General features: G+C 35.0%; 2 protein-coding genes and 1 non-coding gene across 3 annotated transcripts; 1 reads left to right on the top strand and 2 right to left on the bottom strand.

Annotated features, from left to right (window-relative positions):
• Nucleotides 1–1,483: 1,483 nt before the first annotated feature.
• LOC132804478 (protein FAR1-RELATED SEQUENCE 5-like) lies at nt 1,484–4,322 on the bottom strand. Its single transcript, XM_060818884.1, has 3 exons — nt 3,933–4,322; nt 1,976–2,772; nt 1,484–1,859 (listed from the first exon to the last, which is right to left on the bottom strand). Exons 1-3 carry the CDS (start codon nt 4,320–4,322, stop codon nt 1,484–1,486), a joined length of 1,563 nt encoding a protein of 520 aa, XP_060674867.1.
• A 2,654-nt stretch (nt 4,323–6,976) lies between these two features.
• TRNAM-CAU (transfer RNA methionine (anticodon CAU)) lies at nt 6,977–7,061 on the top strand. The gene is given in 2 exon segments: nt 6,977–7,014; nt 7,026–7,061. It is a non-coding gene; the product is annotated as a tRNA-Met (tRNA).
• A 532-nt stretch (nt 7,062–7,593) lies between these two features.
• On the bottom strand, nt 7,594–15,105 carry LOC107425317 (chaperone protein dnaJ A6, chloroplastic). The gene is made up of 8 exons (XM_016035305.4): nt 14,880–15,105; nt 14,371–14,494; nt 11,835–11,976; nt 11,673–11,730; nt 10,369–10,411; nt 9,133–9,181; nt 8,953–9,033; nt 7,594–8,846 (listed from the first exon to the last, which is right to left on the bottom strand). Exons 2-8 carry the CDS (start codon nt 14,475–14,477, stop codon nt 7,986–7,988), a joined length of 1,341 nt encoding a protein of 446 aa, XP_015890791.2. The 5' UTR covers nt 14,478–14,494; nt 14,880–15,105; the 3' UTR covers nt 7,594–7,985.
• Between the last annotated feature and the right edge of the window lie 2,310 nt (nt 15,106–17,415).

Raw genomic sequence — 17,415 nt, forward strand, 5'->3', positions numbered from 1 at the left:
TTAGATCTTTTTTTGAGATGCCAATCTATCCATTGACAAACACACCTAAGTAGAGGCCAGAAAATTCCTAATAAGCATAAATCCAATAAACAGGCATAGAGAAAACATGAGAAAGATGAAATAAACAGGCCAATAAATTTTCTAACAAATAAACTAAGGTGGTGAAGTACAATGTGGCATTTTAGAAGTAAATCAATAACATGACAGATTAGAATATTGAAGTAGAGCAAAATGGCAGTGGTATGTGGAAGAAGATAATCTGTTGCAAAAATGGCTGCTCTTCTCTTCTTTTATCATGATGTACAGAAATTAAACGTTCCAAACATAAAGGGTAGCACGTGAATATACGGCAAAACCAGTATACATTCAATCCAATAATCAAAACACATCTCTATTTTATATAGTCAGCTGATAGTGCTTGCTATAAGATAGAAAATCCCAGACAAGCACACCAAAATAAAAAAACAACTTCTTCTCCCAAATTGTTGCAAGATAGGTCATCCTTTCATTGTCTCATGCAGACCTGCCAAAGTCCAGCACGTCCTTAGATTAGCAACATGTTACTTCAATAAAATATCGAGACCATACGATACCACTTAGTTTCATACCTGTGGAAGAAAAACTATCAGCTTTAGAATCATATTCCGAGGCGTGCTGAGGACTTTCCTCATTTTGTGAGAACCTATATAGATGAGCAACATGGTTTGTACAAAGTATGATCATACAAATTGCATAAGAATAATAAATAGTAAATGTATTATTTTCTTACGGATTGTTGAGGAGTGGACAGTTTCTTTTATCGTGCGATTGCCCAATTTTTCCACATCCATTGCAACGTCGACCTCTATACTTTGCGGCATCTGTTGCCTTCTCCTTTCCCCTTTTTAATCTTTGTCCGCATCCCTTTACCCTCACAGCAGATGGGTTTTTCAAAGCCTCATAGTCATGAGCAGTGCTACCTTTTTCAGAAATGCCTACACTTGCCTCTTCATATATTATGGCTTTATCAATGACTTCCGAAGCAAGTTGGAATAGTTTAGCTCGCCAAGTCAACATTGAACTACGCTGTCCACCTATCTCAACACCTTGCTTATCGGTTATTATTTGACATTTTGCACCTCTAGTCCACCTTTTCATTATATATTGATTTGGCAAAGGAATGTTACCAAACAGTCTCAAGAATGCCAAGATATGTCTACAGGGAAGTCCTTCACTCTCAAACTTCTTACATGTACAAGATGCAAAGTCCAATTCTTTATCATAAGCAATTTCCCGCACTCTACGAACACGTTCTTTTGGACTACTCTCGACCACATACATTTTGTGTGTAGCATTGTCACGAACAAATTGTGGCATTATTACTAAGCTATTCCACAACTCATCTTGAAACTTAAGAAAAATCTTGCGTGTGTAAATCTTAGCCATTTGCTTTTCCATTTCCAATGGCAATTTTAAAACAAGCTTCTCATTAATATCAACGTGATCAGCCCCTAATTCTTCGTGATGTTGCTGTGCAAGCGCTATTAAATCGAAGTATGAAATCCATCAATAAGTTTCTCTTCGAAACATATTTCTTGAAAAATGCATGGGAGCTTTCCGCACGTTGGCTACTTGACATTCCAGCTGAGAATATATGGTTAACATATGCAGGCACCCATCTTGAACGTAGCTCAAATATTGATTTTAACCAATCAGTGTTATTTAGGCTTGCCTTCTCGATGGTAGTCACCCATTTTCTTTCAAACTCTTCAGGGCATTCTGATTCCCAAATGCATTGTTGGAAGTCCTTATAAAAATCTCTATAGGTGATCGCATTTAAATACGTAGAGAACTTCTCAAGCATGTGCCAACTACAATACCTATGAAATGTATTCGGTAAGCTTTGAACTATAGCCTTTGTTATTGCAGGATATTGATCGGTAATGATCATTTTGGGTTGTTCGTCGGCATGCTATCCTTTAATAGCTCAAACAACCAAACAAATGATTCCGTTTTTTCATCACTTAAAAAGGCACATGCAAAAAGCACCGTTTGACCATGATTGTTCACCCCTACCAAGGGTGCAAATATCATACCATATTGATTAGTGTTGTAAGTTGTATCAAATACAACTACATCACCAAAACATCCATAAGCTCTTCTAGACACCGAATCAGCCCAAAAACAACGCTTCAATTTACCATCATCATCTACATCTATTTTAAAAAAGAAGCATGGATCCTTTTCTTGCTCGGTTAGGAAATATTCCTTTAAAAGTTCTGCATCTTGTCCTCTTAATTCATTCCACACCTTAGCTTCATGGTTATATATATCCTTCTTTGTACATCCAATATTCTCTATACCTCCAGCTTCAAATTCAAGAATGCTTATTTGTTGATGAGTTGGCACATTTGCTGCTGAAAACTGCAAAGTTAATGACTTCTTGGCTTCAGACACACTACGATGTGATCTCAATAAATGCACTCTTCGAGGGGTTGATAATGGATGACTATGTTCTTCAACAAATACAGTGATGACAAATTTTCCCGTTTTTGACCTAACCACAGCAAGTTTAGCTTTACAATTTTCTCTTGTCATCCCCCGACACCTTTTTCTCTCATCGTCCTTTATAGAAGATACTCCTTCCTTAAAACACACAAATTGTTTCCTGACAACTTCTTTCACACCTTTACATCTCTTAGTCGAATTGCTACGAACACTAAACCCCGCCTCTTTTGCATATTTAATGTAGAACTCATGTGCCCCATCTATCGATTCAAACTCTTGTCCAACCTTTGGTTTGCAGTTTTAGGCCACTTGGGAAATGTAAACGTCATCCACGGATTTTGAATGTGACAACAAGGATATGTCTTCAACTCGTCTACAATCTGAATTTGCTTCCAACTGTTTTACACTCATGTTTCCAATCTAAATTTGCTTCCAACTATTCTACACTCAAACCAGCTTCCTATTGATCAATTTGTAACCTGGTAGATGGCAAAGCAAAACCATCATGGGAGGTGGTAATATCTTTTATTTTAAGAAAGTTTAGTTTCTAAATAGAAGAGAAAAATATTGCAAAAATAAAGGCATTTCAGCCAAAATCTGCCAAGTTTGCATTATGGTTGCTGATCCAGCACACCCTATAATGAAAGAAACAAATATGCGTGCATCAACAAAAAAAATAAATAAATAAATAAATCTGAATCATGGGGTTCAAAAAAGTTAATAGTACATATAAAAATGAAAAATATAAGTTGCAAAACAATGAAATAATTACATCTTTGCTAGATAAAGGGAAACAAAAATATTGATACATAACTCTTTAATCAATGAGAGGTTAACAAATCTACGCAAAGGCTATTAAAAGAATAAAAATAAAAAGAAATGATATCAATTTAATCTATTAACTCTATGTTTCATGCATATTAAGGGGATTATAATTATTTAAAGTTCTTATTCAAGGATATATATATATATATATATACATATGTCTTTATGTGTGTGTGTGTGTAGATATAGGAATTACAAAATAGAATTACTTTGTATTCCAATTATAACAAACTTATTTTCTCTTGTATAGCATGCATGGATTGGCCATTCGTATACTCCAAAAACAAGTTGTGTAAATATCTCTTTCGTGTTATTATTATGATAGACTAAGTGAATTGATTATTACACAATGAACAGTATGCGTGAACAGTATGCATGAACAGTGGTATTTATACACCAGGAAAGAAAAACAACATGCATACATTCATGCTTTTTCTGCGAAAAGTATCATTTTCTAAATTTTCAAAAATCATCATGAAGATTGGCCTTCGTTCAAGTTATTTCTCAACCCAAATCACAATCCCACATTTAACAATTTCAATTATGCATGATTACATAAAATCACCAACATAAAAAACAGAATGAAAAAAAAATTACAAAACATAAACTCACTCACTCACAGATACGAAGAACCAGAATATAGACATGCAGAGTAGAAGATTATGAGCTGGTGGGTACAGAGAAGGGTGGCAATCGTGGTGCGAGCAGGTGCGTTTGCAAGATGGCAATGTTGTGGCAATGGTGGTGCGATCTGGTGGGTTTGCAAGGATGGCAATGCTGGTTGCTGCTGGTGCGATTGGGAATTTTGGCTGGTTACTGCTGGTGCGAATGGGAATTTTGGCAAAGTCCTTTCGAGCTGGTGAGAGCGGGAATGTGAACGGGAAGGGTTCAGGGGAAATTTGGCCAGCCATTCTCACGTGAGAGTTGCTTTGAAGTTGGGCTGTAGATGCCAGCAGTGCAAATCGAAGGGCAGGAAATTTCATCACAGGTTTGGTCCACATATAACCCATGCGGTCGATCCACATACTAGCCTCTTTGCATATATATATATATAGATATATGGAGGCAAATCTTACTTTGTGTGTTAATCATGAGTTGAAATATATATATATATATATATATACATATTTTCGAATTGGGCTGGAGATTCTTTACCTAGGTCAAGATTTAGAACCTTAGAACTAGAGACATACTCTAAGTAGTTTTTAGTATTGGGCTAAGCATATAAATGCTACTTGTTTTATTTATAAGAAGTTCTTTTTCACAATTTTAAAATATTTGCTTAAACCTCGTCTACATCTGGTATACACTACTAATAAGATATATATATATATATATATAGGTAAATTTTTATTAGATATCCGATTTTTCCAGTTTTATCATTGTTAAACGTATAATTTTTTAACTGAAAAAAATTGATAGATGGGTTTTGAGTTTGATTTTTCAAAAGCATGGATCTAATTATAATTAATATAAAACTAAAAGTGTCTAAATAAAATTTTGCCTATATAATATATATATTTTATTAAAAAAAAAACTTTGTATAATGTTCACTTCCATTAAATCCCCAATCACAATAAATCTTTTTCGCTTACTCATCAACTGAACACTGAAAGAAATCGAACCAATATTAGTATTATCCTCCACAAAGCTGATAGTCATCTCTTTCTACGTTATTAACAATTATTTCATTTCACTAAACTGATAATGTTTTTACGCATATATATATAAAATAAACTAAGCCCTAAGGAATGATTTTTTTTTTTTTCATTTTTTAATAGCTTGGTAAAAATCCACCAGCCTAGCAACATTTCTTCGCTTTTTTTTTTCTTTTTTTTTTTTTCCCTTCCAGTTAGGACTATGTTGACATGTCTGAGATTCATTTGAGATGATTAGTTTGGGTTGTATATTAATTGTATGGAGATCAGAGGCATGTTCAGCCCTGGTTAGCCGAACATATACCAAAAATGCTTAGATGCGCTCAACCAAATATTCCTAGAGACATTTGGTATCATACTATTGAACAGCCCCAAAAAATGAATCTATTAGGGGTGTTTGTTTTATGTTCTTGAACATCTTTGAATATGTTTGCTTATATGATTTTACACATTTTTACAAATATTTAGTTGCAAATTGCTGAACATATAAACTTTGTTCGCATACTTCCAAACATCATCTAATTAATAAATGTTCATAATAATATAGGGTAAATATACAAATTCATAATAAGACTATGTACATTGATTAATAACTATAAAATAGTAATGAATAAATCATCTTTATCCGGCTATCAAATTGTAGTATTGATTAAGAGAAAATGAAAATATTTGTATATGATCTTTTTGCATTAGATGGTGGAAAAAATCTTACTTTTGGGAGCACTACTCCCTTCTCTAATACATTAGTGGGCTCCATATTTGTGAAGGTATTATTCCCTCCTCTAGTACATTGATGTACTACTCCCTCCCCTAATACATTGTTAGGGTCCATACTTGCAGGGGTGTTACTACCTCCTCTAATACATGGATGGGTTCCACATACATAGAATACAACAGTATATTAGAGGAGGAAATAGTTCTCCAAGAAGCACTAGAAATATGCCTTATATTTTTACATTGATTAAACATAAAGTTTCTAAACGGTATATAAGAGGCTTAGGTACTCTTCCTATGAAGTTTTAGGTTGGCTAAATCTCATATGACATGAACTATACAATAATTTGCAAAGAGATATATTTTTGTAATTATGCAAATTTTATAATATTAAAGAATTTAGTTTATTATTTAAACATGTATTGATTCATAATTTTTCAATTAATTTTTTTTTAAAATCTAAAAAATAAAAAAGGGTCAATTTGCAATATTTAAAAAATAAAAAATAATTTTATTATTTGAAATTTAAGTCAAATTTCAATTTTTAAATTTATATAAACTTAACAAGTTAATTGATTAGATTATATGTTATACGATAATTTAACAAATGGCTTCAGTTTACTATTTCTATATGAAAGTATGGATTAACTAAATTTGACCTAAATATGATATGATATGACGAACATGATTCAACATGATAGATTATCAGATGGACTTTGATTAACCTTTTAAGGTAGAACCTCAAGTCTTAGCAAATGGCATTAGAGCCGGGATCCAAACATGTCCATGTGTATGCATAAGATGGAATTTGAGGTGAATCGAGCAATGATGGCCCCATATGGTGAACATTAATGGTGAAAAGAAACTCCATGATGGTGGTTGAAAATTAATGACAAAAATTTTATGTTGAGATGGTGTGGCCATAGGGATCTCCATGCCATCCTTCCACATGGAGGAGGCTATGCCAAGAAACTCCCAGTGACGCGATAAGTCAACATAGGATGCTGGAAAGCACTTGATGGGATGACATTAACTAAACATAAGGATTTTAAAATGTATATAAGAGGGTTGAGTTATTTTTCTTATTAAATTAGCCTTTTAAAATGGAATTTTAAACCTTAATACTTTAGATATTGATGTACTAAACTATGAGTAGCCAATGTGGTTCACCTCTTAGATAGCCCTCTTGGTTTTAATGATTGATACATAGATACATTCGATAATTAAAAATAAAAAAGCACTTGGAAATTATTTGATGATTAATATTAAGGATTAATGTGTAAACGCCAAATGGGGTGGTGGCGCAGTTGGCTAGCGCGTAGGTCTCATAGCTTCTGAGTTATCCTGAGGTCGAGAGTTCGAGCCTCTCTCACCCCATTATCCAAATTTTTATTTTTATTTTTTATTATTATTTTACTTTTAGTTGGTAAAACTATTCAGTTACCCATGACACAAATATACATTAGGTTTCAAAATTAAAAACAAACTGCCAGAATATATATAATATAAATTTTTGAAAATAAATTTCTGTAGAAATGAACCAGCAAAGGGATGTTCCAAAGCAAATCATCCCCATGTTCTGGTATGAAGCAACTCAGGGTTGAGTTAGTCGACTGGAATTGCACTGAAAACTCTACAGTCACGTCAATCTCAAGCTGACTAGTTCACATCACGGAAAATGAGAGGAATATAGTTACTTCGACTATCAAAACCTTGCCATATAATGATTGCCAAACACATGGCTAAACAACCACCAGAATTTCTGGAGAAATAGGCACATTGGACGTGTTACATATTCACTCATATTGTCCCAGCAATAGAAGTTTAAGCCAAGGTCCAATTCCAGGTCACAACAGAGCCACTACTCCCTGATTCATTTCGGATGGCCAAATGCATCAAATTCTACTGATTAAATGAACAACTGCAAAAATTGGATAAGCTCTAAGATGAATTTCTGGTACAACACAAAATTGTCAAAATTTTTTATGAGAGCAAAATACATGGTATAAATTTAGTTCAACCCCAAAAGAATAATTAATGATGTACTTTTAAGTTTTAATACAGTATATTTGGAGGACACTTAATTTTTTCACCTTCTGCATTCCCTTCTAGTGCTTTCATTCAAGGTGACAATTATCACATGATAATTTTTACCTACGACTATAAACATTTGCTTCCCCCACTAATAGTTCATCTGTTGCCAAACTATCATTGTTCTTCAATGTGCATGGATGTCACCAAAAAAGACGCCGGTAAAGGAAGAAGAGAAAAGATTGGATCTATAGATGACAAAACCAACACCTATCTCCGGCTTGCAGCCTTGCCCTTGCTTAGGTCTGCAAGTTCTTCAATTAGCTTCCTTTCATCACTGCTTAATCGTTTTGGGATCTCAACCTGCACGCGGACCAGCTGATCGCCCCTTATATTATTTTTATTCAGAAGAGGAACACCTTTCTTTGCCATCACAAGGGTTGTGTTTGGCTGAGTACCAGCTGGGATCTTCAAATCAACCATTCCATCCACTGTTGGAACCTTAATTGTAGTCCCCAAAATCGCATCAATATAAGACACTTTGCAGGTATACAAGATGTTGGTGTCATCACGTTTAAGAATAGGGTCCGGGATAACTTCAATAATGACAAAGAGATCACCAGGAGACCCACCTCGTCTCCCAGCATTACCTTCATTTCGGACTCTTAAACGGCTACCAGAGTCCACACCGGCAGGAACTTTCAGACTTATTCGCTTTGTCCTCCTCACCCGACCATCACCGGAACATGTATTACATGGAGTGGACGTTTCCCCAGTCCCAGCACATGAAGAGCATGTTGTAACCTGCTGGAAGACACCTAATGGGGTCCTTGCTGATGAGATAACCTGACCTTGCCCACCACAGGTACTACATCTGGATGGTTTGGTCCCTGGTTTGGCACCCGAACCATTGCATGTTCCACAGCTCTCTAGACGACTTATTTCGATCTCTTTTTCAACCCCAAAAACTGCTTCTTTGAAGTTTAAAACTAGATTGTAATATTCATCCTGGCCATCAACTGCTCTAGTCCGAGATCCTCTTCCACCCATACCACCCATCCCACCCATCCCACCCATACCACCCATGCCCTCAAAAAGTGATTCAAACAGATCAAAAGGATTGCTGAAATCCTGATACAATTAAAGATTATTCCATGTAAGAGAGCAGAAGTGATAAGAAAAGAAAATTAATAAGAAAAAGATTGGTTTTCCTCGTCATGATCAAATAAATACTTACCCCCATGCCTACACCAGCACCTTTTAGTCCAGCTTCTCCATATCTGTCGTATATGGATCGTTTTTCATCATCAGAGAGGACCTACAAAGCATTTTATTTTATTTTTATAAGATTAAGCATGCAGATTATAATAAAAACTGCCACCATCTAAAAACATAAGTCATTCATCCATTCTTTTACCTCATATGCATTGCTAATTTCTTTGAACTTTGTTTCTGCATCTGGCTCTCTGCAACATAGAATAGTATAATTCTTGCAAAATGAGAAACATGTAGCTTTGTCCAAAAAGGTTTTTGCATTAAGTAATGCTAAATCAAAGAGAAAAAGGAAGAACAAATAGAAAGATAAAAGTATAAATAAGAGTGCCAGAAATGTTATTTATACTTTCTATGTTACATAAATAATATGGCAAATAGACTGCAACTATATTAATCTACACCATCTTCTTTCCATATTATCTCAGCCCCATTTTTGTTTCATTTAAGAAGTCCCATGACAAGCATATGATTTCAGTAAAAGGTTAAGCTGTTGCTAAACCAGATTTTTCCGAAAGTTTACCCTCCTTTAAGGGCCATGAAGCAAATAGTTAGTAAGTTCTCCTTCTCTAAGTCCATTTCATGTATTGGGATAAGGAATGATGGAAGTGCCTTCTATGTTCTATTTATCCTAATCCACCTGATAAATCTTTGACACATTCAGGTAATGGAGTGACAGATTTAAATAGCTAATAAGTCAAACAATGGAGGGTCTCACACAGTGGATCAAGGCTCCAGTTCCTGGTAATCGCACTAACCAGTTCTTGAGGTTTTGGTTTACCTAGTTGTTCCAATGAAGTTCTTAATTAAGAATTTTAGGACATTTTGTGAACTATGAAAGGGTTAGTTTCTGTCAATATTGTTTAGCTACAGCTTAATTTTCTCATAATGTCGTCAATATGTACAGGTATTATCAGTAATCAGTACAACACTGACAGATACTAGGCTAATTTTGAGTATACCCAGAATAGCAATTGGCTGCTGGTTTTTTGGAAACGATTTCAAGTAACAATTTTAATACTCGGTAATACTCTCTTTCACTAACAACATTCGATTCAATCAAGTAGTTTACACAAATTTACTTGTGATAAGTTTTAGCAAGATGTTTGATTATTAACTATAGACATTCTATTTGTTATAGATATCTTACTTTATTAAGAAAATCAGCTTAATTGATTCAATGTCGATTTTTAGCATTTCTTAATTTACATTAAAGTTCATTTTATGAGGTAATATCCCTAGTTTCCATAATTTCCACTGATATTGTGTATCAAATCACTATCAACAAATCCATGTTTGGACCACTAATATTTCCACCCATATTGACATTTTCATCCTTTCACAACACTATTACTCAATAAAAACTGGGTAATTAACTCACTTGTTTACATCTGGATGATAATTCCTCGCAAGCTTCCGATAAGCTGAAAAGAAAATGTAAATAAGAGAATAACAATATTAATCAACTAAAGACAATATTAACAGAAAAAAACAAAGATAATAGGCAATCTTGAAATTAACAAACTAGTTAATACAAATCATTACTTCACAATAGCGATTCATAACCACACAAATTCTATGACTACTTATTTGATTGAGCCATCAATCCACTTTTGGATGCTTCTTCACAGCGGCAGAATTTGGATCCAATGCTCGTCTTTGGTTTTACAAAGAAAGGTCTTCATTAGGATGGCAATTTAATATAAAATTTCCATAGAAGCATATGAATAGTCCAATTTATCCTTAATTCCCCAAATGAAGCTCCACTAATTAGGCTCCCATGCCATGGCAAAACCAGTGATGTTTGATCACATATTTATTCAGAGAGGAAATGGCATAAAATCAAATTTTAGGACATTATATTTTCTCAACAAATGTAATGGTCACTTCATTGCATCATTCATCAAAAGGGTGGCAGGACGAATTTAACTGAAAAATGAAAAGTTATATCGAAAAAAAATTGAGATGTATTTAGTATTTAATGCTGGGGCAAAAACGAAAGGCATATTTGAATTTACTAAAAGCTCCACAAGATAATAGTAACAAGCAATGTTGAAAAACTGATGATATCATCGAATTTTTGGCCAGTTATTTCATAAAATTGAAGGTGCCAACACAGAATGGTCGGTAAAAGAAAACATGTTGGATTTTTCCAAAATATTGCCAAAAAAATTTACACTTACATTACCTACTGCTCGACTTTAAGGATCTCTCAAGGAATGACCTAGCAAAACTGCTATCAATAAGTCTGTGCTTGTAAATGCATGTGATGCAAAAGAGATGATAGCGTGATACCTTTATTATTATAACCCATTGTAGTTTAAAATATGGATAGGCTGTAGTTTGCATCATAGAGTTCCGTCATGAAGAATCCAAAAATCATGTTAAACTATTCAAATCTAAATTGCATAATACATCCATATTATGTCAGTTTTAAAAGTCCATACAAATACCAAACAATCACAAAAACAAAAAAAATACAATGCTTGCATGATAACTATAGAAGAAAAGAGAAGACGAGTTACTTTACAGACTATAGACAAGCCATAGAGTTGCATATCGATTCATAAAACATGTTACAAAGATAAATTATCAACTTAGAAAAAGAGAACACAAAAAGCAGGACACCACAAGCATAAAACAGAAACGGCTAACAGATTGAAAAGGAAAAAGAACGGTAGATACCACTTTTAATTTCAGCTTTACTGGCATTTTTTGACACGCCAAGGACAGAATAATAATCCTGGAAACAGAAAGAAATTAGTAACTTAACTTTTAGTGCGGAAACAGCCAGTAAACATTCAATGCATTCAATAACACTGTCATGCAAGTGAAAGTTAGACTTACACTATCTGCTCTAACCATGAACCTTGCTCCTCTACGGTAATGTGAAGTTTGAGATGATCCTACTGATGACAGAGCACGAAGGGATTCCCCAGAAAATAAGCTTGAACTTGGTGCCCCCAAATAATTTATTCTGCTTGCAACACTGCCAACAAGATGACAAACAACAAACTATGTTTAACATATTTAAATACCTAAAAATGTATGATAGCAATGAATAACGAATATATAAAATAACAAACAATATGAGATTCAATGACAGTATTGTGGCCCATAGTTGTTAGTATCTGACAATACATGATAGGATACCTACAAAGCATATTGCTACAGACCAAAAATGATAAGTATCTTACACATATCAGAAATTGTAACGTATATTCTATACATGATACCTTTAACAATATTGATTGGTAAGATGCACACAAATTTACTGAAATGTCTATTTGTGTAAACAGACAAAGTTCAGTATAAATCTATGCTGTTAGGTAAAGATTAGAGAGTGAAACTCTATTAACATTAAAGGATGGAGATTACAATGCCATTAATAATGAAATTAATGACTGAAAAAATGAACATTTAGTTGTTTAGGAAGTTTTTATGACTTTTATGATCTAATAACAATGTTCAAAGTTTACCCTAATGATTGTTGTTTTTATCTATGTTTTAAGATGTATATCATACACGGATTAGGAAAATGTTTTTTCTATTATTTATTTTTATTTTTTTTTATTTTTTTATGGAATACCTTAAACAGCTATAACTATATAAGATAAATAGTTAAATACAAAGAAGATATTTATATATATGTAGAAATTTATAGCATACTATGTTAAAAGCATATTGTACGATATGCGAACATTATGATACACATTATTTCACAACAATACACTTTACAACATTTATTTTTGACAACTATGTTGTGGCCTGTGCTGGCAGGTATATCTTGGCTTTTCTTAGGGGGAACATGTGAAGGTGAACTTGTCAATTCAGGGCTTGACCTATGCTTCCCAAATGACTTTTTTGGGAACACCATAAACAATTACAACTATATTATGACAAATACACAAAATATACATATTTATAGCATATTATGGTTAAAAAGTATATCATACAATATGCGAAAAATTCACGATACACTTAATTTTAAACACAATACACGTCAAAAACATAAATTTTGACAAATATGTTGTCCCCTGTACTAGCTAAAAAATTCTTGGCATTTTTTAAGGGGGCATATGTTAAAATATACAATCATTACACAATGCATGATACAATTTATTTCACAAATGATACATGTTACGGAATACATTTTGACAACTATTTGTAGCCTGTGCTAGCTGGAATATCTTGGCTTTTCTCAGGGGGCATAGGAGAAAGTGCACTTGTGAATCCAGCAAACAAAATCTTGGTCTGTGCTTCCCGAATGATTATTTGGGAATACCATAAACAGCTATAACTATATATGACAATTACACACAAAATAAATATTTATCACATCTTTTGGTTAAAAAGCATATCATACAATATTCACAAATGATACATGTTACGGCATATATTTTGACTACAATGTTGTGGCCTGTGCTAGTTGGGAAATCTTGGCTTATCTTAAAGGGCACATGTGAAGGTCTGCTTGTGAATCGGGGGAAAAAAATCTATCATGGAGTATGAAACTCAATGTTAATTGTATGTGTAATATAAAGTTTGGTTCCCGGTTAACTTTCATCAGCTCATCCAAAAGCTCAAGTTTGGTTAGTTTGATGTCAGTGGTTCCCATAGCAGGGATGAGAGATAAAGAAGTGTATTAGAATACAATATTTGCAGACGGGAGGTCAGGCAATGCTATTCACCATACAATCATCATTTTTGATAAGGATTGAAATAAATATGAACCGGTCCATTTTAAGATTCAAAAACATTTATATAAACCAAAATTTCCAGCCTGCCCATTTGTCAGTCTCCCTCTGAACTTGTATGACCAAGACATTGTCCTTTACAGTAAGCCATATTTCTTCTTCTCTACTAAAGCAAAGCCCTCACATCCTAAGTTTCTTTCTTTTGGCGTAAGTAGATCAATTGCCATGAATGAAAATAAAGGCAATGTATAAAGGCAAGAATATATTATTAATTCTTTGAAGTAATACATTAGGAATGTCTTATCATGTCATTAAATAAAAATAAAGAATGTGCTCGCATTGGTTTAAATGAGTTTACGAAACTTCAAAAGCATGCCAAAAGTAAAAAAAAAGGTTGGTCGGTGAACCAACACACTAGCAGTCTTCATAACTATATGTCTCCTCAACTTATTCAAGCAGCAAACGATTCTTTTATCATTATTAGCAGTCCTAATATTATCCCACGAAGAATATGGAAAGAACATATAACCCTCATTCATAGGCCTCCTTGCAGCTAAACCAAACAACCATAAGGACATACAGAAGGCAACACAAACAAATATTCAAATTTTTTTTCCTTTAGCTACAATAATGTCTTTTTCACTCCCATTTCTACAAATACAGCAGTCAATCAATAAAATGCTCACCAGCATGGGGAGGTCATCAACTTATTAGTGGCACGGAACTTGATCGTAGGCTGAGGACAAATTGCCCATTGAGCAACCACCGTACTTCCCGCAGGTAGAATTGCCATTAAATATATATTACTTTCTGCAACCAGAAACACATATAATAATCACCACCGACAAATGGGGAAAATGATATTTCTCCGGAATATCTCCCAAATATCATTGCATTTCCCCAAAAATATTCTAAAAAATAATAAATAAACATTTCTCAATAAAATTTAAACCCTATTTGGCCATGAATTTTTTTTAAAAAAAAAAAATTCCCTTTTCGTCCTAAGCAAACAAAATTGTCGATTTAAAGAACCATACGTTACGGTTCTACAGCAAAAAAATAAAAATAAAAAATAAAAAAAATAACAAGCACAACAAATTTCCGTAGATAAAAATCGGCGACAGTTTCCACGAAAAATGGGTGAAATGTAAGTAAAGAGAAAAAAAAGAGAGGAAGGGAGTGGATTAAAACTTACAGTGAGCGCGTTAGTGGACAAAGAATGGGGGTAGGCTGGTTGAGAGAATAGAGATAGCAAAGCTTGAAGAATAAGAAGAAGAAGAAGAAGCTTAGGTTCGGCGCAGGTTCAGGTTAGTGTTTGGTGGGGTTGCGGCGCAGAAGAGCAAAGCCCTCAAAGGGCAAAAGGCAGGGATGAGGTTTTAGAAGTTAGAGAGAGCGCTCTAAATTCCACCAGACGAGAACGACGAGCAGACCTGATAATTTCTGTTTTTTAATTTTATTTATTTATTTATGTTTTATATTCTCCTTTTTTTTAATATTATATTAGTAGCTATAATCCCCTGCTTTCCCTATCCTAGCTATAAAAGATGATATGTAACCCTTTACCGTTTGATTGACGTGATATTTTACTAAATCACAGATGGGTCCCCCCTGTTCAACCTTTGAAACTGCCCAAGTCCCACTTGAATATAAATTTTTTTCGCTCTTTTATTTTATAGAAAACGTGGACTCTTTTTTTTCCTGAAAGAAAACGTGGACTCATGTTATCACACATTTTCTTTTTGTATAATAACAAAGGATCGGAAAGCTGGAGATTAATGTGTTTTTGCAATCTTTGAATCGTGCAAACACTTGTTTCAACTGGCCATATCTACTCCTAATTTGTCTTGATGGCACAAATAGAGTTCCTTTTCCTTCTGTTTAAAAAACTTGTGTGAAAAAAGCTGGTATTCCTATCTCTTTCTTTTAGCCACACTTCTCTTGACTTTTGACGTAGGATTGATTTCCATCTATTTCTATATGTCCTCAGCTCATCCAGGATGACCGATTCTTTGGCAAAGTCTCTGGAGTCCCCTTTTTGCATTACTTTCAGCTCATCTTCTAAAGCCTAGATTTTCTTGTCGACAAGCCCAAAGATCTCCTTGTTCCAAATTCTAAAAGCTTTGGAAGTTTCGAGAATGCTCCTTCTCAGTTTGTGACAGTCCATTCCTGGGCGAGAGTCGGCATTCCAAGCTTTATCTATGACATAAGAGCTTGATTTGTCAGAGGTCCAAGTCTTGAAGAATCTAAACGGTCTCCTCACTTTCTTCTTTTCCCCCTCCGTTCGGATCAGGATGGGACAATGATCCGATTCTTCAAAATGAAGATGTTCCACCAGCGCCTGGGGATTGCCAGCAAACCAATCTCTACTTACGATAGCCCTGTCAATTCTTTCCCTGATAAGAGCTTGCCCATTCTGTCGGTTGTCCCAAGTGTATCGACCTCCAATATAACTTAAATCAGTACCATCCACTTCATTTATAAAATCTTTCAAGTATAGAGTTCTTCTTCAAATAGGACGTCCTCCAAACTTCTCCAATCCATCAATCACCTCATTGAGATTGCCAAAAACAATCCACGACCTGTTTAAATTGTTAACAATTTCAGTCAAATAAGTCCAAAAATTTTTCTTCTCTCCATTATAGGGAGGCCCATGGCAGGCAAGCAAGCTCCAAATTGGGTTCCCTTACGCATTGAGCACGTCTCCACAGATCACTCTCTCGCTAGTCCACCTAATTCTTAGGTTAAAATCATCTGTCCAAATTAAGCAGAGACCCTCTGCACTTCCTTTCGCTTCTATGATCTCTGTCATCTGGTATCCTAGGCTCCCGCAAACCATCTCCAACCAGTCCTTACCACCTTTTGTTTCACACAGAAAAACACATGAGGCGTTATGGTTTTTCACCAAGTTTTTGAGCACAAGTAACACTCCCTGTTGTCCTAGACCCCTGCAGTTTCATGCCATAAAATTCATGACTGCGGGAGGGGCATGTATAGGCCCGCCTCCTCCGCCATTTAAAAATCCAGATGGCGTTTGGAAAAGGAACTAGAAGCCCCTTCATTGTTTTGGCTTGATTCTGGAGGAATTCGGGTTCTTTGTCTAGCTTCTCTTTTCCAAGACCAAGTGCTGTTGCCTCCTTCTCGAGTTTGTGTATTCCTTCTCTCTCTTGGTGTCTCGTATATCTCTCTGACTCCTGTGTCTTTTGTTGTGGGACCTGACTCGCCCTCCAACCTCATAGTTAATTCTAGTGTAGCCTCTGCATCCAAGCTGCATGAGAGAGAGTCATATTCAGTGACCGGTTCCGAACCTTCCTCTTGTCCCTCGACGCCTTCCTGGACCTGTAGGTTTTCTACAAATTCCTTCCTCCTGGGTTCTTCTATTCTGAAGTAGCTTTTTGGGGGTCCATGAAGTTCCAGTAACGCAGGCCGTTTGGACACCCTCTTATGGTCTCTGTTTTCTTTTAGTGATGTTTTGCTTCCTGAGATGTATCTTGAAGATGGGGAGCCCAGCCTTTGGTTATCAGGATGATCCATGCCACTAAGGCCCAAAGTTCTCCTTTCCTCTGCATGGTGTGGAGTTATATATTGTAATAGGCTAGTTGCCCATTTGGATAGGCCCAAAACATTGAGATTGGGACTCATGCAGTCTGGTCTACCAAGAATGAGTTCATACTTCTTAAGGCCCTTTTCGCCTCACGTGGTCTTGTTCTTGGAACACTAGACCCTCTAATAAG

The sequence above is a fragment of the Ziziphus jujuba genome, chromosome 7, assembly GCF_031755915.1.
Source record: "Ziziphus jujuba cultivar Dongzao chromosome 7, ASM3175591v1".
NCBI lineage: Eukaryota > Viridiplantae > Streptophyta > Magnoliopsida > Rosales > Rhamnaceae > Ziziphus > Ziziphus jujuba.

Excerpts from the sequence above, each read along its gene's own strand:
- LOC132804478 (XM_060818884.1), bottom strand. The coding sequence starts at position 4,322 with ATGGGTTATATGTGGACCAAACCTGTGATGAAATTTCCTGCCCTTCGA. Across the intron at positions 2,773-3,932 it reads TATTCTGGTTCTTCGTATCT|GTTGGACAAGAGTTTGAATC; the intron begins GTGAGTGAGTGA and ends TGCAAACCAAAG. Across the intron at positions 1,860-1,975 it reads AAAACGGAATCATTTGTTTG|GTATTGTAGTTGGCACATGC; the intron begins GTTGTTTGAGCT and ends TACATTTCATAG.
- LOC107425317 (XM_016035305.4), bottom strand. The coding sequence starts at position 14,477 with ATGGCAATTCTACCTGCGGGAAGTACGGTGGTTGCTCAATGGGCAATT. Across the intron at positions 11,731-11,834 it reads TCATGGTTAGAGCAGATAGT|GATTATTATTCTGTCCTTGG; the intron begins GTAAGTCTAACT and ends TTCTGTTTCCAG. Across the intron at positions 9,182-10,368 it reads TATCATCCAGATGTAAACAA|AGAGCCAGATGCAGAAACAA; the intron begins GTGAGTTAATTA and ends TCTATGTTGCAG.